Here is a 26,441-nt window from a genome sequence, read left to right on the forward strand (position 1 = left end):
TTGGCCCCGGGGACTTCTGTATGCATTTCCTCCCTTCCCACTAATCTCTCAAGTGATACAGAAAGCTATCGCTCAGAAGGCCTCATTGATCCTCATTGCTCCTTACTGGCCTCGACAGGTTTGGTTCCCCTTTCTACATCAATTTCTGTTGGAGCAACCTTGGCATCTGGACCTAGTTCCAGATCTTTTGATCCATCAATCGGGTCAGTTACATCGCTCCTCCCTCTCTGAACCTCACTGCTTGGTTCCTCCAATTCCAACCTTAGCCAGGCTTCCTCAAATATCTCACTCTGTTCGAGATATTTTGATAGCTTCCCATAAATCTTCCACTGGAAGATTTATCTTAGTAAGTGGAAACGTTGCCTATTGGGCTCAAGGAAGGGACATAGATCCTTTCACTGCTTCCATCCAGATAGTCCTGGATTTTCTAGCTGAACTCTTCCATGCAGGTTCATCTCCTTCTACTCTTAAAGTTCAATTGGCAGCTGTTTCTAACTTTCATGTGGGCATTTCAGATTCTGCCATCATGTCTCACAAGCTTTGCAAAGCTTTTTTGAAGGGAGTTTTTCTTCTCAGACCTCCTATAAGAAATCCTCCTCCTTCTTGGGACCTTAATTTAGTTCTCACATCTTTGATTCTTCCCCCTTTCAAACCTGCAGCTTCCTGTTCATTGAAATCGCTATCCTGGAAGACTCTCTTTCTGGTAGCTATTACTTCAGCTAGAAGGGTCTCAGAACTTCATGCACTCAGCAGTCGACCACCGTATCTATTGTTTCATAAAGACAGGGTGTCCTTACGAACCAATCCATCCTTTTTACCTAAAGTAGCCTCTGCATCTAACCTAAATCAAACCATTGACCTCCCTGTGTTTTGTCCTAACTTTTCTAACAGGTCTGAACAAAAATTGCATTGGCTAGATGTTCATCGTCAGTTAAGGTATTATTTGGATAGAACCAAACAGATCAGGAAAACTGACCAGTTGTTTGTCTCTTATGCAGAAGGCAGAAAAGGACTTTCAGTTTCGAAGTTATCACTCTCCAGATGGCTAACATCTCTGATTTCCTTTGTTTATGAAATTAGACACCAAAAGCTGCCTAACAAACCTAAGGCCCACTCCACCAGAGCTTTGGCTACTTCTATAGCCTTCCAAGACAGGCTGCCTATTGACACCATTTGTGCAGCGGCTACTTGGGCTACTCCTCACACTTTCATTTCTCATTATAAGTTGGATTTAGCTTCTAGACATAGAGCTAACTTTGGTTCCACTGTTCTCAAGAGTCTGTTCCGATAGGCCACCCGGGACAAGGTGCTAGGGACGCGGTCCCATCCAGCAAGAATGAAGGCGAGATGGACAACTTAACATATAGAAGTTATGTTCTTACCATAATGTTCCATGTTAGTTGTCTTCTTCTCGCCTTCTTCAAGGCCCCACCCTCCTTCCCCCTAGCCTGGACAGACCTAGAGGAGTTTGATTGTGACCTCTTTTTCTACCACCTCTATTGTATATAGGTATATGCTATACTGTGCATATATTCCTTTCATCAGGTTTTCAGGTCACCTTCTTCCCTTCCTTTTATAGAGGTGGGTTTTTCCCTTCTCCAGTGGTTCTGGAGTTATTTTTGGCTGGGCCTAGCTTACAAACGAGATCTGAGGTAATACCGCCTAGCATTGTGGGATATAAGGGGAGCCTCGAGCCGGTGGAACCAACTCTCGAGCTTTTAGAGTGGCCGAGTTGGAGCCGAGGTCGACTCCGAACCCATCCAGCAAGAAAGAAGGCGAGAAGAAGACAACTAACATGGAACGTTATGGTAAGAACATAACTTCTATTTATTTTTAAAAAGGTCATCCAGTGGAGTAGCTGCATGTTCGATTGGGAATTGACTGTTTTTGGAGTGCAGGCCAGAGAATCAGAAGAATCATATAATGGGAAACTGTTGTCCTACTCTAGGGTAGAAGACTCCCAACAGGATTTATGTTGTGTAAGTTACGTATGCACACGGATGTTCAGGGGCCTGACACTGCAGGAAGAGGCCTTCTACACCCCTGGAACTGTGTTGTTTATACAATAACATATACCTTGTAGGCCATTATTGCAATTGGAGAATTGTCTAGATGTTAATTTTTTTTGTATTTTTTTATTACTGTTTTTTTAATGTTTTTGATGTAAAATAGTTCCTCCACCTAATGTTTCAAGCTTGCTGTAGTATAAGTAATTGTTGGAAGAAGTATTTTATATCCAAAATAAAAGTTATGTAAGTATTTAATGCCCACACACACACACACACACACAGAAACAGGCTGGCATAGTCACAAACATATGTATAGAAACATACATATTCAGAAATACAGACAGACAGTCTAACAAATATACAGATATAGAGAGATGCACGCGTGGATACAATCAGTAAAGTGGCTAGAATGAATAGTGAACACATCCTCAGATGTGTTCTGTAAAACAAAGATCGAATGCAAGACATTGCAGCTTCCCGCCTTGACCCCCCACACTTCACTGTCCCTAATTTTGCAGCATAGTGCTACTCTAACAAATGCTTTCATGGAGCATCACTAAAGATTAAAGTCAGTCTGTTAGTGCCAGATATTAAGATCTCCCTGTTGATGGACCGCGTGTTGTAATCTGTCCCTTTTTCTCTCTCAGATGCATGTAAGCATACATATGTGCTCTTGCTCGCGTACACAGACACTGAGGATTAAAGTTTGTCACTCATGCCAGAATTAACATTTTCCTACTTTTTGTAATGGTGCTGCTGAACTGCCTGATGCAGTCAGTGCTGTTTCAGTCTTACTGTTTCTCTTACACTGTCATTTTCTTTATTTCTCACACACACACACACACACACACACACACACACACACACACACACACACACACACACAGTCACTGATGGTTTTCCTTTTTTTTTTTAATTTTATGCTTACAAAACAACAAGGCACTGTTCAGCAAGCATTAAAAATGGTGACCATTTTTTTTTTGTTAAGCTTCACATCTTCTTCATATACTGCTATGAAGTGTAGGATTTGTTTTTCAGCAGGCTTTACATGTACATTAACACCCTTCTGGAAAACATGTATTCTTCTGTTCGGGTTTAATGTACAGTTTGTCCATTCTGTAAGGCTATGTAGTCTTTAGATGCTGCTCTGTAACAGAAGCTACATATAGAATGTTGTGCAGATAAAGACTGAAGCTGGGCAGACATTAATGAATGTATGTCTTGTATTTTGTTACATATTCCACCTCCACTGAAGCTGAAAAAGAGGAAGAAATATTCTTTGCTGCTTTGAATGATGACCACCAGATAACTGTGTATAGAAATCCCTTGCAAGTGGCAGGAGCATCATCATCTGGTGTGTTCAGGCTGAGAGATGAGCGTTCTAAAAATTTCTTCTGCAGAACAGGTGATTAATTATGTGGTTAGCAGCACCCTGGAATTAAGATTTGATAGTAGTTGGAGGGGTAACTATGTTGTAAGCCAAGCTTTGAGCAAAGTGGTCAATAAGATGTATTATTAAAAATGTAAATAATTAATTTAATCTGAGATACAGCCTTAATAGCAGAAATCCAATGCTCACTGTTCAAGAGACAGTTTGGCTTATTAAAACTGTTAAAAGTGTAGTATTAAAGCATTTAAGGAAATAACCTTATTAAGATAAGACTACTGAGTATCATAATGCAGATATTTGACTGAATTCTCGCAGAAAAAAAGAAGAAACTGTTTGTAAAAGTTGTATGTAACTTCCCACATGTGGTTAGCCTGACAAAAAAAGATGTCTTCAATGACCAGGAGTCCTGAAAGTCCATCAGATGGAAAGATGTATCAAGCTGTGGAATTTATGATCCTGTTTAATGTTAGAGTTAATAAAAATGTAGAATTTACAGACATACCTCTCAATCATACTGAATTCCTCTGTATTTACCGGTTTTGAGGTCAAAATATTGGAGTGCCACAAATTCCTGAGTGGTCCCTTTACTTTCCGAATTTCCCAGTCCTTTTTTTTTTTTAATTTTTGCTGACGTCATCACATGCATGTGTGATGACATCAGCATCGTGAGCAGACTCCCAGCCTGTCAGAATGCGGCTGGGCTTGAGGGCATGTGTACAGTTAGCATGTTTATGTTCATTTATATGTGCACGTGCAGGCAAGCCATCGGTTCATGTTTCATTCTCCACTGTAGTTTATAAGTGCAGACAGAGAGTCAGTGGCTCAGTGTGGACTTGTCATACCAGTACGATGTCAAAGAAAATAATGCGTCACCAGCAGCAGTTCTTCTGCCCCCAGCTCCTTCAGGTACCGTACCATCTTTACATTCACTTCATCCATGTATACTCACAGTCTCAGCAGATCATTCATGCATCTTCTGTTTCTGTTGATCATTTCAAAAACAAAAATATTATAATTTCAAATACCGAAGAGAAATACAGAGTGTGTGTGTGTGTGCGTGTGTGTGTGTGCGCGCGTGTGCGTGTGTAACATTTCATGATTATAACACCAAGGTAAATTAACCCTTTTAAAGTTAATGATTGTTTAAAATTGTTGGCAGATTGGTAAAGAAGTTAACTTATTGAATCTAGTTTCACTACGCAGACTTTTTTTGAGGTGATAATTGTATTTATCTATTCCCAGACAAAGAAACTCAGCCAGTAAAATAATGAAACTACAAAGCTATTTTAGAAGGAATGTGTAACAGTGGGTAATCAGAGTAATCACACTGCCGACATGTTAAGTACACTGCTAAGTTTCAGAAGTTGGCAGGAAGTTAGGTGATATAAGTTTAATGCAGAATGGCCTAAGAATGGAGAGCAGAGAAGTATTACTGGTAAAGGATGTTTAAGTAAAGTGACGCCTACCAGCTTGTTACATTCTTACTGAAGAACATGAAATATTTAAAATTGCCCACAAAATTACCAAGAAGGAAGAAGTTCACTGAAACTGATTTGCTTAGAGTTTTGTTTGCTGCAGTTATCTTGATATAGATTGCATACAGTTATTCATATACTGTACTTCAGTTCTTAGAATTATCAGTGTGACACTACTTTCAGATTTTATATCTACTAAACTATTTCCTGTCAGTGTTTCTCAGACTGAATGATTATAATTTTGTAGGCAACATAGGTGACTCAATGGTTACGATCTTATCTCACAGCTCAAAGCTCTGATATTCAGTACTGACCTCTGCTTGCTGCCTGTATGGAGTTTGCATGTTCCCTTCATGACATAGTAATTTTTCACGGTACTTCAGTTTCCTGCCACCTTACAACAACATGCTGGCTGTGTTGAGGTTACACTAAGACATAAAGAAGAACCCATGTTTAGAGTATTATTTGCCCTCTATGTCCCTGCCATGGCACATGCTCCATGAAGGGTCATTTCACTTTCTTGCTTAACAATTGAATAATGAATAGTTTTAATCTGAGAAAGCAGTGAGATAGTAAGTAAAAAGCAGTGGTACATCCAACAACAGTAGGTGCTCTTCTGACCTTGCTGTCCACAAAGTGAAAGGTTTTGTAATAAACTATTATCGGGGCAACAGTAACGCAATGATCGCACAGCTGCTAGCCCTGAAGTTCCGAAATAACTTTGAGAAATATGAACATCAGCAGCCCCCCACACGTCTATAGTATTACGAAATAAACAAAGCCGAACCGTTAAAAGGTGATCCCCTTTTATAGTGTCTGCTTCAAATTAAGCAGGAGCCGTGGAATGGTAAAATGTTTTTCCCCATGTTTTTTATTCCTTCTGATTATTTTGGGTGCATATATATATATATATATATATATATATATATATATATATATATATATAGCAACTTGTATAATTGCTATCTGTTCAATAAATGAGAATTCCTAAACTAAATGTGTTATTTTCCAATAGAAGCCAATACCCAGCCAGAGCTCCCTATGCTCTCATACCTATTATCAACTTGTATACCTATATTGCCATCATACTTATTATTCAGTGTTGTATTGTCTAACCTGTTTATATTCTTTGTTAAAATATAAAAACATTAATGCGTTTAGATGATGTCCGGACTGAGAAAACATGCTTTCACCTTACAAAAATCCGATGTATTGCTACTCCTAACCTAAACAATGTGGTTTAACTCTTACATTAGGACTGCCTTGAGAAAACAACAGGTGAGTAAATACAAAATAACCCTGTGATAATATTAAATATATATCAAACTTTTCCAAATACATTTTAACAGTCCCTTATTTTCAGGGACGTCCTTGATTTTGACTTAAATTTTAGTTCTCTCCCAGAATAGCTCTCAACCAATCAGGGACAAATCTCAACAGAATCAGGGACAAATCCAGAAATAGTCAGGGACAATCAGGGACACTTTTAAAATATTAAAACTATTAACTTGAGACAAACAAGAAAATGTGAATTAATACTCATTTTTTGAAGTAAAAGTTATTTCGGAACTTCAGGGATAGCAGCTGTGCGATCATTGCGTAACTGTTGCCCCGATAACGGAAAAGTACCCTATTATCATAGTGCAGCTGCTTCTTGTAGTCAGGTGTTTGAGTTCCTGAGCCCCCATTTGCCTGCTGTATGAGTTTGAACATAGATATTCTGAAATGGTATATGATATTGAACATAGCCATTTTTTTTTTATCAATACCACTCATCAGCTGTCATGAATCAAAACCGTTCAGACTCAGAACAGTTGCAGACGGTTCTAGAATGCATGAGAATGCTGTGAGTAAATGCTTGACAAAAATGTCCAGGGAGAGACCGTAAATTTGTTCTGCTAGGCAGCCTGCATCAAGAAATTTGTTGTTATGAAGGGAACAAAGATTCTGTTGTATTAGACAAACCAAATTAGGAGTACAGAGTAGATCATAAATCTATGAAATGAGCTTAGGGAGCAAGGAAGCACTTAAAATGTTCTTTGCAACTCCTCTTCAAGAGCTATTAATAGGGTTAGCCATATGTGAAATGGAAACCTAGGGGAAATGTTTAATTTTGATGCTTGTGCATACTTGAAACTACTGAGGGGATGGATCACTGAGGGAAATGTTTCATTTTGGTGCTTGTGTATACTTGAAACTACTGGAGGGGATGGATCACTGAGGGAAATGTTTCATTTTGGTGCTTGTGCATACTTGCAAACATACTGCTGAAGGGATTAGTGGGGATCTCGGGGAAATATTTCATTTTGGTGCTTGTGCATACTTCAAACTACTAAGGGGACAGATCACTGGGAGAAATATTTCATTTTGGTGCTTGTGCATACTTCCAAACATACTGCTGACCCGCAGTTAATTTTATTTTTATAAAAGAAAATTGTATTTCAGTTTTGCACAAGTTCATATATTAATATAAATAAAACACTACTGTTATTCTGCTTATTTTGTTTTTCATGGTCATATTTTGGTTGTCTGTTCTTTAGCTTGCATTTAAAAGTTGGTATCCCACAATTCCACTGGAGTAGGTTGAGTTACATAATTATATATTCAAATTTTACGTTAATCAGTGGACAGATTTTTGGCCATTTGTATCTATTTTCATGAGCCTTTGTCCAGATTTTTGATGTTTCCAGGTAGAGAAGTATGCTTACAGACTTTATATGGAACACAGAGTTATAGCTGAGGTGGGTTGAAGGGGTAGCTGCCCAGGTGCAGTGTGTTAGGAGCCAAGATCTTCAGATCCCGATTAAACTTCAGTGCATTATTGGCATTGAATGCTAGTATTTTATGAAGGCTAGTATTGCTTTTGCAGTCATAACTGAAGCACTGTATTGCTCTTTGTCTTCAGTGCATTACTGGCATTCATAGAAGTGGATGCCAATATTGTGTTTACAGTCAACTGAAGGACTTTAGCACTCTGTGTACTTCATAAACTGTTGCAGCTGCTTGCTTCAGTTTAAAACAAAATATATTTTGTGCTCCTGTAGTCTGAGGACATCTTTTTTTTATTTTATTTTATATTATTATTTTTTTTGTTGATCCTTAATTTAAAGTTGAAGGGGGGGTGGCACCAAATTGGGGAATGGCACTAAATGGCAAAATAGCTAGCTATACCTGTGATGGAGCAGTAGGTGATTAGAACACGGGAAACTTAGAGTATATTGACTAAACGCTTCATTTGGCTTCAGGATTTAAGTAGAATATGACAGAAGCTAATTCATGGGAAAATCAAAAATCAGGCTCCTTGAATCAAGATTATCTGACAGTGAGGACAGACCTCATTATAAAAACTTGAACTTAATTGTAATCCTAGAGGGCATGAAATAACTGCTTGTGTTTCATGCAGAATTTGCTTCATATGTGGACAGATTCCCTTGGAGAAGTCTGAACTAGAGAGGGCATATCATGTAGATGCTGAAAAAGCATTTGACAGATTGAGTTGGTCATTTATGAAGAGATCCAAAGAGGCGTTCAGATTTCCACTAATATAGACAGCATTAATATTTAAAATCTAGAGATGAGTTAAAGCTCGACGAAATATTGAAATGTTTTAATATTACAGCAGGTTATAAAGTAAATGAAGCAAAAGTAAAAGCTATAATAAGTTCATAGGTTGGTACTGGGCTATCTGCCCGAAGACATATATTAGCCCAGCCACGTTGTGCGGTATTCACCGCCCCTTTAGTAGTTCCCTAGACCCTTGTACTAGCAGCTAGTACCCTTGGCCCCTATCTAGTAGTGCTGTTGGTGTGATCCCCGGTGTGAACTTTCTGTTACCCATCCACTCATCAAGGTTCCTCTTGAAGAGTGATAGTGAGGGGCTCTGTCTTATGTAGTATTATGTATAATGATGAATGATGCCCCAACACATGACATGGTACAGAGATTCCCCTTTTTGTGGGGTCATGACTGTTGAATAAGCAGCTATGGAAATGTGGGAAGAAACTACTCAAAGATTATAAGTAAGATAAGACCACGGAAACTTGTTTATGGGCATAAATAATAAGATATAACCAATTAAGATGTTTTGTTTCTGATGGTTCTTTATGTAGGTCAGGCTTGTATGTATCAACCAAGAGACCAGGCATGAAAGAATATGAAAAGGGAAATTAAGGAGTTTCTTTGAGTTAAGAAAAGAGAATGAATGCAGTGGGGGAAAAAAACAATGCTGACAAAGGATCAGGGTGGTTTGAGGAATTCTGATTTGGAGGCATATACTATAAGGCCATGCAACACAGATTCATATATTTGATGTAGGATACAGACTACGTGCCCAATGAGGTCACAACAGGACCACATGTAGGCATTTGGGCAGATCTAGGAAATGAATGTAAAAAGCATTGTGTATAGCCTTACATACATAAAAATATTAAGGAAGTCTTTAGGTTAACAGAAGCTAGACTCTGGAAAAATGGAACACCACCAATAATACTATATCTAATAATAAAAATGATACAGAAAAGAATGTCATGACCATTTGGAGAAAAATGAGTAATGAACTGAAATTTTGGGACCTGATGATAAAATGAGATGAGGTAATAAAATGGGATGAAGCTAGGCAAGTTTTTGGGTTTTGAACTTGGATAAACCTGCATATACAGGTCTAATATTAGAGCTCAAGAAAGACTTGCAGAGGTTGGAAGGTTATTTTTGTTAAACTGCAGAAAGTAGATTTTTTTTTTAATTGAGGCTAAAAAATAAATGGCAGAGGAGAAGAGTAGTAAGTAGAACATATAAGGCAATATTAGATTTGAAAAAAAAACAATGTAGTATAAAGGTAAGACTAGCATAGAGTGAGCTATTAAATAATGATATTGTAGATGAGTAATGGAGTGAAATCTGTCAATACTATATATGTAACTTAAGAAAATTTAGAGTTTTTGTATGGAAATGTTTGCACAGATATTTTTAAACCCCTGCGATACTGGAAAAATGTATGTTGGAGATGTGATGATTCAGAAAGATGTTCTTGGGAACATACATTCTGGGAATGTAAAGAGTTGCTTCAGTGCAAAAATGACTTGAATAATATGCTAAATGTTATACTTGGAAGAGAAGAGAATTTGACATCAGTCATAAGTGTCATCAATCCCATTTTTACATGTGGTAAGGGTGGCACATCAGCATTAGTCAATGTAACCAAATCACCCTAGAGACAGTGTTTAGACTGCCAAGTGGTTAGCCTTGATGTTTTTGTTCATCTGGAGTAAAACAACATGTACTAAAGAAGCTAAAGTTTTGCTGTCTTTAATATTGACAGTGGCTAAGAAAGCTGTAAATGGAAAATGAAAGACAAACTATCATGAAGAGGGTGAAAAATGGTTACAGAGATTAAAAATATGGAACTGAGAACTATTGGAGATCGATGACAGATCTTAATAGTAACAGAATGGGATGTGTGGGATGCTATATTGGAATATGAGATTAAAGAGGATGTTGACATGAAATAAAGATCTGTAGATGTTTTCGTGTTTCACTGTTACAGTCATCACATTTGGGTTATCCCTGCCAGGGTAACCCTCGGCGGCCCGAATACCAGAGGCTTAGTATTTCTGCATCAGTTGCTGTCGCTTCAGGACTGACGTCAGTCATCAGTAGTATAAAGTAAGGCAGCCGATGCCTTTGCATCAGTCTTTCTTGCCGCGGAGCCAGAAGCAGTTCGCACGAGTGCCGGTCGGCTGCTACCTGAGTGTCATCTTTTGAACTGAAGCTGAAGTCTTCTAAAGCTAAGTACCCCATTGGGGATCCTTTTTTCTTGCACTAACCGATGTCAGAAAAAGTTAACAATTGTCTCACCTGTGGAAAGTTCTTACTGCATCACTTGCTTAGGTCCAGACCACGACATCCCCCACTGTCGCTTTTGTGTTTTGTTCAACGCCAGAACTATACATCATCAGGCCCTTATTGTAGCTAGATATTTTCACTTACAGTCCTCTAATTCCGATATGGCTTCAGTAAGCCATCCAACACCAGATCTTCCAAAAAAAAGTAAAGATAAAGACAGAGGACAGTCTGCACAGGTCCAGACCTACCAACAACACTTCTATTAAGCTAGTCATCAGTTCTCCAGTCCTCAGTGAGGCGCTTTCGCAGCCCCTGTTGCCCGCTTCTGTGGGTTCACAGGCCACTACGGAGACTCTTTCAGAGTCCAGTATATGGCAAAACTCTTCTTCAACTAAGGATCCTGCAGTTGTCTCTCCTTTGGATAGGTCCGGAGCCACTGAGCAGGCACCGGCTTCCGAGGAAGTCCTTTGCACTACCGATTCTCGACACAAACCGATGACTTGCGTGTCTACCATTCTTTCAAAAACTGCTGAATTTCTTAGGCCCAGGGTACGAACCACACCCAGGAAACCGATGGCCCAATCTCAGGCACATGCTTCCTTGCCTCAGTCTCAAATGCTTAAAATGGCGGAAGACCTTATCATGCTTATCAGGAGAAGCCAAGCTACCCCTTCCAAAAGTAAGAGATCTCTCCCCTGTAGTTTTGTCTGAACAGGAGTCTGATGACTCTGATTCATCTGAATATGAAACATGCAACCCCTCTCTGCTTATGAGGATTCTGATGCAGAGGACTCCATTCCTTCAGCCTCTCCCCAGAGGATTTTTCCTTTGGGGAACCCTTCATACCTTAAGGAAGCATTTCCAGTGGGAATGTCAGGACTACCCTCAGTCTAAAAAGAGACTCAGGGAATTCTTAGATCTTCCACAGCACAGAACCCTGGCCATTCCCCCAGTCATGGATGTTGTTTTCCTGGAATCCAGTTTGACCCTGACAGCCTCCCTCCTGCACCCAAAAAAACAGACAGGTATTACAGAGTCCCGGACTCACACAAATTTCTTTTTAAAAATCCTACTGCTGACCCTGAAGTAATTTCTCAATGGCCTAAAGGAATTAAAACAACCTCTGCTAAGAATCCTACCCCTCAAATAGGGATTCCTGAGCACTAGACAGATGGGGTAAAACAATATACACCTCTGCTACTCTTGCTTTCAGAGCACTAAATTGCCAGTTCCACATGCTAAAATTTCAGCAACATACCCTGAACATCTGAAACAAAAAATGTGTTCCTTTCATGCTTGTGCAGAATCTAAAGAGTTACAAGAGTTAATGCTTTTTGCAAGTCAAGTGACGAAACACACCTTGCACTGTGGTTTTGATGCTCCAGAAGCTTCTTGCAGGGCAGCAGTCACCGGTTCTGTCCTTAGAAGGCATGCATGGCTCAAGGAACAGCCCTTGCCAGACCATGTTAAATCTAAATTGTTGGATGCCCCCTTGCACAAAGACAACTTATTTTGCACTAAGGCAGAAGAGGTCTTAGAAAAAAGATGGAATAAAAAACAAAATCTATGCAGACAGTTAAGGATTTGTTACAGGTCCAGTCACCCAGGTTCAGCAGGCATTGCCCCTCCAAGCACTGGTCCTTTCCTGCTCTCACCAGGTCAGTTCAGCCCAGACCTCCATGGAAACAGACCCCCCTCCCTAGACAGCAGCCACAGGGAATGCAGAGATCTAAACAGTGGACTTCCTTCACTTCAAAACCAGGGAGTTCTAAGCCACCCCCTCATGGTAAGAACTTACAATAACTCTCCTTCCCCACCCCTCCCTATGCCCACCTTCACTTACCCCTAGGAGGAAAACTCTCCTTTCACGTAAGCACCTTGGCCACCATTACCAGCAACCACTTGGTTCTCAACATAGTGTCCCAGAGATACAGATTTTCTTTCCATACCCTTCCAACTCCAAAAGGATTCACAGATCTGCCTCCAATCCAGTGGGCAGAGGTGCAAAGGCAAGTCCTTTCCCTGCTCTGTATGAGGGCAGTAGAGCACATTCCTGCAGAACAGAAAGGCCAAGATTTCTACTCCAGACTTTTTCTGGTACCCAGAAAAGAGGGCACCTCGTGCCCCATCCTCGATCTATCCATTCTAAACACCTTTCTGATGATACCAAAATTCAAAATGCTCTCCCTCCAGCAGCTGCTACCCATACTCTCCAAGGATGCTTGGCTAGCCACCCTAGACTTAAAAGAGGCCTACCTCCACATTCCTATCAGGGAATCATACAGGCAATATCTCCATTTCAGGGCAGGATCTCTGTACTTCCCTTTGGCTTATCTACTGCCCCAGAGTTTTCACAAAATGTCTGGCTCTGGCCATTGCCTTTTGCAGACAAAGGAATATCCAGATCTACCCATACTTAGATGATTACCTAATTCAGGCAGACAGCCAGTAAAAGCTGCTCAAGCACCTGGCCTTTGTAAAGTCCCTACTAACCTCCCTAGGGTACACAGTCAACGAAAAGAAATCTAAACATGTACCCACCCAAAGGATTATATTCCTGGGAGCAAGCCTGGACACAGCATCCCAGATGGCATTCCTTACACCAGAAAAGCAAACTTTCCTGATAGCCTACTTCTCTCAATTAGCCACCAAATCTCAGTTATCTGCAAGGAAAATCCTGAAAGCTCTGGGGTTCATGGCATCTTGCATTCTAGTCATTCCATATGCCAGACTGCATATGAAGAAACTTCAGTGGTACCTAAAAAGCCTTTGATGTCAACACTCTCAAGACCTGGAGACTCTCATACCCATGATACCTTGCCTCAGAAAAGATTTTCTTTGGTAGGCAACAGCATGCTCCCGCAACAAGGGACTACCTTTCTCACCACCCCCTGCCACCCAGACCCTCACCACAGATGCATCAGATTATGCCTGGGGTGCACACCTTGACGGCAGGTGCATGCAGGGCCAATGGAGCCCACAGCAAATCCATCTGCACATCAACCAAAAAGAAATGTTAGCTGTCCAGCACGCCTTGACAGCTTTCAAGCCCCTTCTCTCCCCAGGGTCTCTCCTGATCAAAACAGACAACACAGCTGTGATGTGGTATATCAACAAGCAGGGAGGGACTCACTCCTACCCTCTATGCAGGCTGGCTATGACCCTTTGGCACACAGCCTCTGCCATGCAACTCCACCTGTTTGCACAATTCCTTTCAGGTTCTCTAAACTCTCTGGCAGACCACTTAAGCCGAAATCTTCTGGACCCACACGAGTGGCAGCTCGACAAAAGAACCTTCACCCTAATAATGGGGCACCCCAAAGATCGACCTCTTTCCTTCCCACACCAACCATCAGCTCAACAAGTTCTGCACTAGGGATCATCACTCCATGGCTTGGAAAGTGGATGCCCTGTCCTTCCCCTGGGTCAATCTGTCAATCTATGACTTTCCTCCACTACCTCTCATCCCCAGGGTAATGCTCAAAAAAAAAGGAGGAAAAACCAAGGACAATTCTTATTGCTCCAGAGTGGCCTCGCCAGTACTGGTACCCACTGCTGCCCAGCCTGCCCAACTGCCACCATGGCATCTCACTCAGATTCCAACCCTCCTGACCCAGAGGGAAGGAGAATTCATGCATCCACAATTGCAGACTCTCAATTTGGCAGCATGGCATATTCCCTAACCCCCAATCAATCTGCCAACCTCAGTAAACAAGGTTCTAGATGTTATACATGAGGCCAGATGCCCTAGCACTAGAAAGTCTAATGCTTCCAAATGGAAAAGGTTCTGCACCTGGATTCAGGCTAAGGGAGCCAGTATGGCACAGCATTCCTTCCCTCTCATCCTGGATTACTTAGCTGACCTGCTACACTGTAGTCTTTCTTATTCTCTATTAAAATTCATGCCTCTGCTATCTCTGCTCATTTCCCCACTGAGCAGCCTTTTTTCTCTCTCACCTTCTGATCAAGCAATTCCTAAGAGGGGTTAGCAACTTGAGGCCACCCAGAAGAGCACCAACCCCAGCTTGGAACCTTAACTTTGTGTTGGAAAAGCTCGCCCTGCCCCCCCTTCGAACCAGCATCTTCAGCAGAACTAAACTTTCTCTCCTGGAAAACAGCTTTCCTTATGGCCATCACTTCAGCCAGAAGGGTCTCCGAGCTGCAAGCACTCATGGTTGTGGAGCCCTTCATCATCTTCCATGCTGACAGGGTATCCCTTAGGACTAACCCATCCTTCATTCCCAAAGTGGTGTCCAGCTTGGCTCTCAACCAATCCATTATTTTGCCCACCTTTTTCCCTAACCCACAGAGCAAGGGGGAAAGGATCCTGCACTCCCTAGATGTGCACAGACAGCTCAGATTCTATCTAGACAAGACTAAATCCTTCAGAAAGCCAGATCAAGTGCTGGTTAGCTTTGATGTGGGGCAGAGGGCAAAGCCATCTCCAAATAAACCATTTCCAAATGGATAGCACACTGCATCCATTTCCGCTACAAGCAACACGGAAAGTCTCCACCCAAGGGGTCAGGATTCACTCCACCATAGCAGCCTCCACCTCTGCAGCTTTCCTCAGAGGAGTCCCCACCAGGGGCATCCTGGAGTCTGCCACCTGGACATCTGTTCATGCCTTTACCAAACATTACCATCTACCTATCTTCTCCAAATCCAGGGCAGGGTTTGCGTCTGCAGTCTTGCAGGACATCCTAGCCAGCCCCTAGTCTCCTTGACTGCCCCCACCCTTTTCCTCAGCTTTGGGAATCAACCCAAATGTGATGACTGCAACAGTGAAACACAAAAAACATAGTACAGTTGTGGACACTTACCATAAATGTAGATGTTATAGTGTATTCACTGTTGCAGTCCTGGTTTCCCTCCCCCTATTCTTTCTTCTCTTTCCTTACAAGGAACATTTTGGTATTTACTTTCTACTGGTGGGGTTCTTCCACCAGAAACTGGCTCCTATTTGGGGGGCTCCTGACAGGTTAGGGCAAGAAAAACTGATGTAATGGTGTCGGCTGCCTTACTTTATACTACTGACAACCTGACATCAGTCTTGAAGTGACAGCAACTGACGCAGAAATACTAAGCCTCTGGTATTCGGGCCAGCTGAGAGCTACCCTGGCAGGCATAACCCAAATGTTATGACTGCAGCAGTGAATGCACTCAAACATCTACATTTATGGTAAGTGTACACAACTGTACTTTATGTAATAAGGTAAACTCCACTACAAGGTGAGAAGTCAAAGGTCCAGTTGTTAAGATTTGTAGAAGAATGCGAATAAAGTAATATGGTCACTAATTAACTCCTGATCTCAGGTTAGATTGTAAATAGTTAGTCTGTGTGTTTATTTTTTTAATGAGCAGTGAAAATCTAACATGAGATTAAGTCTGGATAGATCAGCTGACTGAGCTATTTGAATTGCATACTTAACAATGCCAGGTTATTGATAACTGAATGTAAGCACTAACTGACAGACATAAGGCTTCTTTATTAGACTTGCATAAACATACAGTCATGAAATGGTTGTATCCGCAATCATCTGAAATTCCCAGTACACCATCAGGGCCGGCCTTAGCCGGAATGGCACCCTAGGCGAAGTAGTGCTCAGGCGCCCCTTAAGCCCCACCCACACCACACTCATGAAACACCCCTATTTGAGCCACACCCTCAGGGTCACTCCCCAAGAAAGCCAATCCAGTCATTTCCTTAAATTATTTAAATGCATAGGAAGAATAGCTACATTCCAAGGTATCTTTATCTACAAGTACTTCTGCATAATATTTTCTACTTTAAATACCAGAGCCAGATCATGGTCAAATAGGGCCCTAGGCAGGGTAATAGACTGCCCCCCCACAGAGCAGCTGCTCCTGCAGCAAACCCCTCCCCCCAGCAGCACCCTCCTCCTCAGCCATTCCAGTGTTCCATTATTTGGTTATTTCTCACCAGTTACCATGCATAGTATTCTCTTATTTGCTTCTACAGTCATTACAGATATTGAAATAAAACAGCACAAACACAGGTTGCCATTTGCTAAACAATACAGTCTCACAATGAAAACAGACTTGGCATAAGCAGCAAATTATATGCCCTTGAAACTCACATTCATTGAAATGGAATCATTAATATTCATTGAAATGGCATGAAAACCCACATTCATAGAAAATGCATCTGGCCAGTGAAGAATTAAGTTTACCTTTGGGCTGTTTTCAAAACAGACTCCTTGAACACATTTTTTAGGGCTATGCATACGTGTATTTGTTCTTTGATTCACCTTCTTGTTTGCATTGAATTATATTCCTTTTATAATACAGCACCACTTGTTAGAAAGTGTTTTAAATTTGTAGTTTTAAACATTATTTTTATAAGCAATGAAACAAAATGTATGAACCGATAACTACCCATTTTAGAAATTTTCAACCATAAAAGGCCACTCAAGACTTCTGTCATTGTAATCCACCAATATTACTCCATACTCACAAGCTCTGCAGATGTAAAATCATCTGCATTCCACACTAAAGAAATCCATACCTAATGAAGAGGTTGCTACCAGCAAAACAACTTCACATATCAATGTTTTATCTACAAAGTCAGTGCCTGCTTTCCTTGAAGAATTAATTGCCTATATTGCATTAAAAATTGCTAAGTTGGTAATATTGCAATAGGAAATGACCAACAAGTTTGTCATTAGGCATCAAATACAAATGACATACTCAGGACTATAGAACCCCTAGCACCCCTTATAATGCACCAAATAATCAGCAATCTTATTGGCACTGCAATACCAGCACTCCATCTACATGGTGTGGAAGTAGAATCCACAGCCTTCTGCACCAAAGGCAATTATGCTAACACTGCTTTCAGATTTTACTACACAGTGTGCCATTTGATAAACAAAAAACAGCTAATTGTACATAGAAACATTTACACTTGTTAGAGTATGTTATAAATTTGTAGTTTTGAACATTTTTCCAGTAAGCAATGAAACAAAATGTATGAACCAATAATGATAAAACTACCCATTTCAGAATATTTTAACCATAAAAGGCTCCTCAAACATCTGTCATTACAACCCACCGTGCATTTTCTGAAGGAAATGAAGGCTGAAACTCAAATGTATGACATTTAGTTATTTAAATCTTCAGTGATTTGCCAGAAAACCACAAATGTTATGAGGAATAGGCCAAAAATATGAGGCAGAAATCTGGATAGTTGAGAGGTTTGCATACCTCTCAACCTTACTGCAAGAACTCTGGACATGATGTGGATGCAATGACCATAAAAATAGGGATAGATTTTAAATATTACACTTTTTTAACTTAAAGTTGCTAGAACAACAGGATTTGTGTTAACTTGCATTTCCGAAGAATATGAAGTCTGAAAGTCATATATTTCAGATCCTTGGCAGGTTAAACTTCAGGCAAATGATGCTTTTGAGTTCAGTCTTTGGCCATCCATAAGTTACTCTCTTACCTGTCAGCCTCATCAAAAATATCAAAGTAATCAGTAAGTTTATATTTTGCTTTTATATAGAATATATTATTAACTTCTGCCAACCAACTTTAGTGGTCTCTTCTTAGGTTCATAGGTTCATAGTTTGGTACTAAGCTAATTGCTCTTATGAGCCATTTTAAGCCTAGCCAATTATACCTTGTGAGACTCAAACCCTGCACCTTGTGTTTGCAAGGCAAACACCTTAGCCATTAAGCCACCCTCCCAACCCCTCTTTATGATACAAATCACCCTTATCATACTGTAGTGTACCAGTGACACTTATCCAGGGACCAGTGCAGCCTATCTCTAAAGGTCCTTGGCTGCCTCCCTTCAATGAAATACTTTATTGCATACTGCTTGCACAGCCCTCATGGTCATTTGAGTTGGAGACTAATAACATAAATTTTCAAAGTAGAACACATACATGGGTCTATTACAAGCATTTGGGTCCAAAGTGCTCAAAAACACAATCTCAGACCCAAGGACCTGAGTGTCTTTGTATCTGGTGTAGCCTGCCACTTGCTCTCAAATTCAAATATGAGGCTGGACAAGCAGCTGCCACCCTTTACCCAAGTGGCTTATTTGAGTTCAATCAAGGTAGTGCAGTAGCCATGGGAAGGGAGTGAAAAAGGGATTTTACGGTCAGGGAGGGACTTTATGAATTAGGGAACACAGAGAGTTTTAGGGTAAGGAAGCAAGGACTGTGGCTGGGAGATTTTGGGTTTAGAGTTACGGTTCTGATAGAGCTATTCAGCTTTATAGGGTTAAGTGTTCGGAGGGCTATGCAGAAACAGGATATTGGGCAAGTGGGAGGTTGAGCAGTTGTGTTATCAAACAAGTGGCAGCAAGGAGGTATGTCATGGGCTACTAGCGAGTGCCTGCAGCAGATCATATATACATAAATAAACAAAAAATATTCTTTAACATGACAACTATGTAAAACAGAAGTAGAAGCTAGATTCATAACCAATAACCATGCAAACGCTGGGCTAATCCTGAGGTAATAAATAAATAAACAAACAATTAAATCATCCCACCCATTTAATTTGAGGGCTATATACCAAAGCAGCAGAAATAAGGTACATAATCAATAATCACAAACAAAGAACAATAAAATCCCCCACCAGCAACAACACCCATGTTACTTATGAAAAGTGATAAGGAACTACCTCCATCACCCAAGGATAATAAGGTTCTCCATGTTAATGCTAGTAGCATAATTAAAATAATAAATAAAATCCGAGCTCACAAGATACTACAAAAATCTGTGAGACAGATATGACCAGGTTAATATATGTTAGACTTAAAAGCCTGAAAAAGAAATACAATGTGCACATGATTATTCCAATAGCATGACTACTACAAATGTGGGTCTGGAGGGGTGGTTGGGTTTAAGGGTAAGGCACTAGTTTTCACTGTACAAAGTAGGATACCACAAGATGAAAGAGGCATGGAATGCTGAGTATATTGCTGATTTAATGGATTTATTACTAACTACAGACAAACCAATTAAAATGGAATGAGCATAAGCATGCCTAGGTAAAACAATACATTTATAGAATGTGGAAGTATGAATTAATGCCCAGGACAAACAACAAAACTCCAGCAGCAGACTTAATGAAAGTCCAGGATGTGGAAGAAACTTCTCTATGTTAATATGACTACAATCTTGTTACAGATGCATGTAACACACATCAGTAATAGGCATTCTAAAATATATGCATAATAACATTTGATAAAACAAGTACAACACTTAAGAGAGTTTTCTGAATGTTAGAACTGTCTGATTTTCTGGTCCTTATATCACTGCACTACACATTAGGGTACAACACCTATACTGCTATCCGTCCCAAAAACACTATTATAATAAGGAAAATAAGCCAGCAACACATACAAACCTGTGTTCATTTGCACAGACAGCTACTAATAGAATCACACTGAACAAACAGATGCTAGACATCACACACACATACTTACCTACTCTCTCATACAACACACAGACACGTACCTTCTCTCTCATATATATACACACTCTCACACGCACACACACACACCTACTCTTTCACATAGTAACACATGCACTTTATCTCTCATACAAACAGAATGACTAATTAAAATTCCATACACACACACACTTTCTCCCACATACAGAAGCCCAGTTTAAACTACACAGACACACACATATACTTACCTTCAGTTCTTTTTAATCTAAATAGCCACACGCATACACATGAAGTAAACCCTTATCTTAAAGTGCCAACTTAATTTCCACGTGCAACTTTAGAACATCTTTTGGCGTGCGTGGATGTGACGCAGCATGCATGTTAAGACTCCACTACTATGGAGTGAAGGTTTTTTTTTTTTTTTTTTTAATACTTGAAGCCTCCAGTCCTGGCCAACATGCAGCTGAAAAAGTGGGAGGGGAGCTTGCTTCCCCCTCCTCGCCCTACGGTTTATTTATTTTAAGTAATTTACTTTTCTTATTAAGAAAAGTAAATTAATTAAAATAAATAGATAAACACAAATTGTGCCCTTTACGAGGCCAGCCTGTACGGCGCCCTAGGTGGTCGCCTAGTTCGCCTATGCCTAAGGCCGGCCGTGTGCACCATACATGGGGATTGCACAGCACAATATACTGGAAAAAATGTTAATATAGTATGCACATTGCTCAAGACTCCCTTGTAGTCGGACTGTTTTACTTCCTTGTACTGTATGATGACTAGTATAATAGTATGTAAGTGGTGTGTTGCTGGATTGGTGATCTTTGATGAGGTAAGTAACTCTTTGTATATAAGCTGATTTCCATGAGCATTGTTTGCCCCCTTTGTTAAGATGAACATCAGTTCATGGGCAGTGCCTGTACTTCTTCCTAACCCCCCCCTCTAAACTGACTGGCTTATATGGCAGACATATCAAACTTCTGCCCCACTGCCATCCTCTCACCAGTCTCCCAGATACTTGAAAATTGTATTCACACACAGATCATGCCCCACATAATCCAAAACCACCTCTTATCTCCATCACAGTGTGGCTTTCGACCCAGTCACAGTACCACTACTGCCCTTATATTATTCCTGGACAGCATTAACAGAGCCCATGACTGTGGGAAAACTATAGCAACCATGCTTCTAGGCCTCTCAAAAGATTTCAATACTGTCTCGCACCCCTTACTACTGTCACAACTCACTCACTTCTATCTCTCCCCTTCCACTATAAATTGGCTCTCAAGCTATCTTTCAGACAAGCAACAAGCCGTCAAACGACAAAACTTCATCTCAACCTACCTGAGTAACCCTACTAGAGTTCCTCAAGGCTCCATAGTTGGCCCCCTACTGTTCAACAGCTTTATCAATAACTTCCACACCTCTATCTCCCATGCTGATATAATTCAGTATGCAGAGGAATCAACAATAGTCTGCTTAGCCAACTCAATTTCTGAATTATAACTTAAAACACAAACTGCTTTCTCCACCACAGAATCCTAGATGTTTAATAACCACTTAGCTCTGAACCCAAACAAAACTAAAATCATGATTATTCACCCCATCTAAGTCCATAATAGCACACAAAGATGCTTTTAAAATCTACAGCCAAACTAAATCCATGATAGAAATTGTCCCACACTCAAAACTTCTTAGAGTAGTCATTGACGAACAATTAGAATTGCTTTACAGACACAGTCAATATTTAACGCCCTTCACAAGAAAAAAAATAGCATCCATGTACCTTCTCCCCTCTCTCATGTACAGCTCCCCCATACTTGTTAACCTCCAAGCTTCCCTAAAAGCCAAGATAGAAGCCTGCTATAACAAGATATCCAAATTAGCCACAAATTCCAAATACTCCTCTCACCACTGCAAGGCACTTCAAACTCGAAATTGGCTGTAACTACCAAATTACCCCAACTACTTAGAGCTTACAACTGCTCACAAACTCATCTTCAAACCTTCTGATTGTCTATCCCTTAATTCCATCTTCACCCCCTACCTCCCTAACAGGCCCATAGATCAAAGAACACAAATTTACTCCAAGTTCACAAGCCTAAACAACCTCCTGGACAACTTAGCTTCTCTTTCTCCCTTGCTAAAAAATGGAATGCTCTCCCATTATCTCTCAGAACAACTCTTAACCCTGTCAGTTTTAAATCCTCTCTACAGGCATACATCTCCACTACCTGGAACTGTCCTTCCTCATAATCCTATACTAACGTCTCCATAAAACCTTATAACGTCTGCTCTCTTTACTAGCCTATTAACTCTATATTTGTATGTATGTGTGCATGTAAGTATATATAGGAAGGCTGTATGCGTATCTATAAATCTTGTTTAGTAAATTGCCAGGTATGATATTATTTTACAATGTGTTAAATACCCAATACTCTCAATTGTATTACTGTACTTTACAATTCTACTGCCTTTGTACTGTGCAATTTCTATTTTACTGTGGAGCTTTTCTCCCCGGGCCAGCACTGAAAATGAGCTCATTATGGCCCAGTGGACTTCCGTGGTTAACAAACTGCAAGTAAATAATAAATAAATCTTCAAGGGAGAAGGAAAAGTGATTGAGGCATCCAGAACTGGTGCCATGTTCTCCTGGTCATGGGAGATTTTTTGTATCTCTTATAATTTCTCCTGAGGGGTGGGCATACAGTGATATAAACATGCACGCTTTCATATTCCCCACACATGATATGTTGACATCTGCCTTCCCCTAAATATGAACATGTGCCTCTGTGACACTAGTGCTATCTTCAGCCTCAACTAGAGACCAGCAGAGTGCCAAGGAAGGCCATGCCCTCCTAACTAGTTAGGTGAGGTGACTGTTAGCCACTCAAGCCCACCTCCTTGACGGCTGTCTAGCTTCCCAAGTCAGTATAGTCCAAGGTCACCAGTGTCACAGGTGGATGCTCTTTCCTTACACCAATGGGCCCAGACCCTGAGCAGTTATTTTTGTGACTAGGTAAAGGGGAACAATGACTACTAATTAGAGACTAATTAGAGACTTGATGGATTGATGTCAAGGTATTGCAGTCTTCTAAGTTTATTGACCTTATAGGTATTAAACCTTAAGTTTTCTGTAAAACTTGGTTTAAATTTTTATGTGTTGAAAAGCATTAAATGAAGTAGGCTTCAGACAGTAAAACTGTCATTTTGTTTTTAAGTCATCTTATGAATTTTGTCCTTCATTAACAGTCCATTTTGTTGCCTTAATGCAACACTGAACTGATTAAAAAGTGATTAGAAAAAAATGCATTGATTAGAAAAGTGAGGAAACTTGATGTATGTGGGTTTGCCTTTTTTGCATCATAGTATGATTCTTAGTGAGTGAGTGAGTGAGTGAGTGAGTGAGTGAGTGAGTGTCTGTGTGTGTGTGTGTGTGTGTGGGGGGGTTCTCACATAATGTCTCCCAGCCACATCTTAGCAGAGGTGATTTACCCCCTCCTTGGAGGCCTAGATTTTTGAATGTTTAGTAACCTACCAAATGGGTTAGGTTTATATGACTACTAATTGATTAAATCTTTTTATTGGCTGTGTTTGAAACTGGCTGTTGACAGTTTCATTGTTTCTTGCGGTTTGCATTTTGTGATATTGGGGTGGATTTTTTTTCATAATGGATAGTTTAAATATGTTGAAAGGCTTGTGCCAGTACTTTCTTGGAATGTAAATAATCAAGCTAGTCCTGGGATCAGTTGTGTTTGCCTTATGTTAAGCAAGGTAGACCTCAACCCACCTTTCTTTAAGAAACATGTTTAACTGTGGAAGAAAGGAGCAAACTAACTTTAGTTACACTGCATTTTTTCTAAAGTCTTTGAGGTGGGATAGAGGAGAGGTGCCTGCATTTTAGCAACCAGAAGTGGGGCAAAACAAATAAAGCTTAAATAATTAATATCTATGGGTTGATGTGAAGGCTTAAAGGTCACACTGGCCTGCATATGTGTTCCACATGCTTTAACACAGACAGATCTGAGTAAATTACTGAGACAACTAGCTACTTTTATGAAGGTCTGATATTATAAGTGTGAAATTGGAATATGGTTACAAACATAATTAAAGTTCAAGAAGTCCTTGAAGAGAAAACTTGCCTGATTAGATAGGTTCTTTTTGATGTATTTAAAAAATGTGGCAGTGGTGGATATATGACAGGGACTGGGACGTATGTCTGGGTTGCTTACTTGTTGTTCACCAAGGTTTTACAGGCTATTCTGAGCTGAAAAGGCAGTAGTATCACATGAGCACTTTGGTAGAGATGTAAAAGTGTAACTTTAGATGCTACTTACCTGCAAATCGAGTGTGAGATCTGTTAAAAAATTGATGGGAGAACTTTTGCAGACTATAAAAATTAACAAATTTTTAAAAGTTTGATGTCTAGAGAGCATCTCACTGAATTTTCCTTTTCCCAGGGTACAGCTTCCCCTTATCGGACCTCTGAGGCAAAATCCAAGACAGATCCTCCAAAAGGCATGATTGGCCTTCATTTAGAGTCCCCCTATCTGACGTAGATCTGTTTCCTTGGACAAGTCTCTAAGGGTTCTCAGAGGGAGGACAAGAGATTCCTCTGTGGAAAAAGTGGTTTCCAGACTGTCCATACAAGCTGTTTAGGTCTGTCCATCCAGGCCCCCAGATTGGAATCATTTAAGACAGTTTATCCTACCCTTATGAATTATACATTTCCAGGAGATCCCTCTCTAGGTCGCCTTCTGTCGGGTCTGTTCATTTTTTTTTCTGACATAGATCTATTTCCTTGGACAGTCTCTGTGTTACATTTTCGAAGGCTGTGATGCATCCCCCTGTATTTCTGGGCCAGACAGTAATGACGTCACCCTATGACCCTCTTCAGTTTGGCCTTGTCATTGGTCCCAGCACTGGTACTGATTGCATCAAAGCCACATTGTCCCTGCTGGCTCTGTTGCCGAAGAGGTGTACGCCTAACCTCTTGGTGCCATCACTGATACAATGGGATTCAGTGCTGATGGTCTCCTGGCTTTGGTGTTGAAGGCTTGGGCCCAAGTTTGTCAGTGCGGAGTATTTCAGAATTGGTCTCATTGTCTGAGTTTTCAGCATTTGTGTCCTTGAAACTAAAATTATTGATGTTTGTGTTAAGACTTCCTGGTCCCTTGATGTAAAGGTTCTACGCCAAACCTGTTGCCAGTAGTAGTGGATCTATGTGCATTTCTTGTTCTCAGTGGCTGCATTGCCAACGCAATTGTTGAGGTTGCTTAAGGGTCTTATCAAAACCATTGATGCACCCGTGCCCCTTGGTACTAGCTACACTACTAATCTCATCAAGAGACCACATCTGACCTATGTTTGAACCTATCCAACAAAGAAAATGAAGGTATTTGGTGTAAACACACGAGAGTAACTGAGCCAGAATTTTCTTCTAGCTCTTCTTTCTTGGACAGTTCCTCTGTAAAGGAGTATGGGAAGGGGTTGTGTAAGTGGGAACACATAAGTTCTTCTTATTATCCCTGTCCAAGAGGGACACAGGTGGAACCCCTGGGGTGAACTTCCGGTTACCCATCCAATTGTCCAAATTATGCTTAAATGCAGCCAACGAGGAACTTTGTTTAACATGAATAGAAAGCTTGTTCCAAACGTGGGGCAACCTCTCTAAGACAAATCTGTCTGTCCAGCAAGATGTTCTTCGTGTTTCACTGTTGCAGTTATTACATTTGGGTAATCTGCTGGCAGGTTGCCCTCAGTTGGCCTGAATTCCATAGTCTTGGGTCCTGCGTTGGTTGCTGTCTTCTCTTCCATGACGTCAGGTCGTCAGGGGTATAAAACATGCAGCCGACAACATTTTCTTTAGTCTTTCTTGCTGCGCGGTGCCCGAAGCAGAAGCATTTCGCAAGTGCCGATCGGCCGACTACTGCAATATTCAAGTTTGAGCTTCACTAAAGCTAAGTAGCCAGTTGAGGAAACTTTTTTCTTGCTTTTTACCGATGTCAGAAAAAGTTAATAATTGTATTACTTGTGGGAAGCAAATACCTCATAAGGATTTCCATTTATACTGTATTCCTTGCCTAGGCCCTGATCACAATGTGCCTGGCTGTCGGTTTTGTGCTAGGTTTAACCAGCGCACTATTAAGCGTCAGTATATTTTTTTATCAAAGTATTTTGTAAACAGATTTAACTACCCAGAAGTGTCGTTGGATAGCAATCTGACTACCGGAGTACATAAAAAACGCAAAGAAAAGGACAGAGAAAGGCAATTGAGATCCAAAACCGATGACA

General features: G+C 40.6%; 1 protein-coding gene across 3 annotated transcripts in view; it reads left to right on the top strand.

The window, feature by feature from the left end:
* SON (SON DNA and RNA binding protein) overlaps positions 1–26,441 on the top strand; it is a 1,200,918-nt gene that overhangs the window by 1,063,831 nt on the left and 110,646 nt on the right. For 2 of the 3 annotated variants that reach the window (XM_044072950.1, XM_044072951.1), the window contains one exon: positions 3,265–3,414. The exons of the other annotated variant lie outside the window; for it this stretch is intronic. In XM_044072950.1, the coding sequence (XP_043928885.1) occupies positions 3,265–3,414 (150 nt within the window). The remainder of the gene's footprint in view (positions 1–3,264; positions 3,415–26,441) is intronic. 3 annotated transcript variants of the gene reach the window in all.

This window comes from Protopterus annectens, chromosome 5.part1 (assembly GCF_019279795.1).
Source record: "Protopterus annectens isolate FY-2018-M chromosome 5.part1, PAN1.0, whole genome shotgun sequence".
NCBI classification, from domain to species: Eukaryota; Metazoa; Chordata; order Ceratodontiformes; family Protopteridae; genus Protopterus; species Protopterus annectens.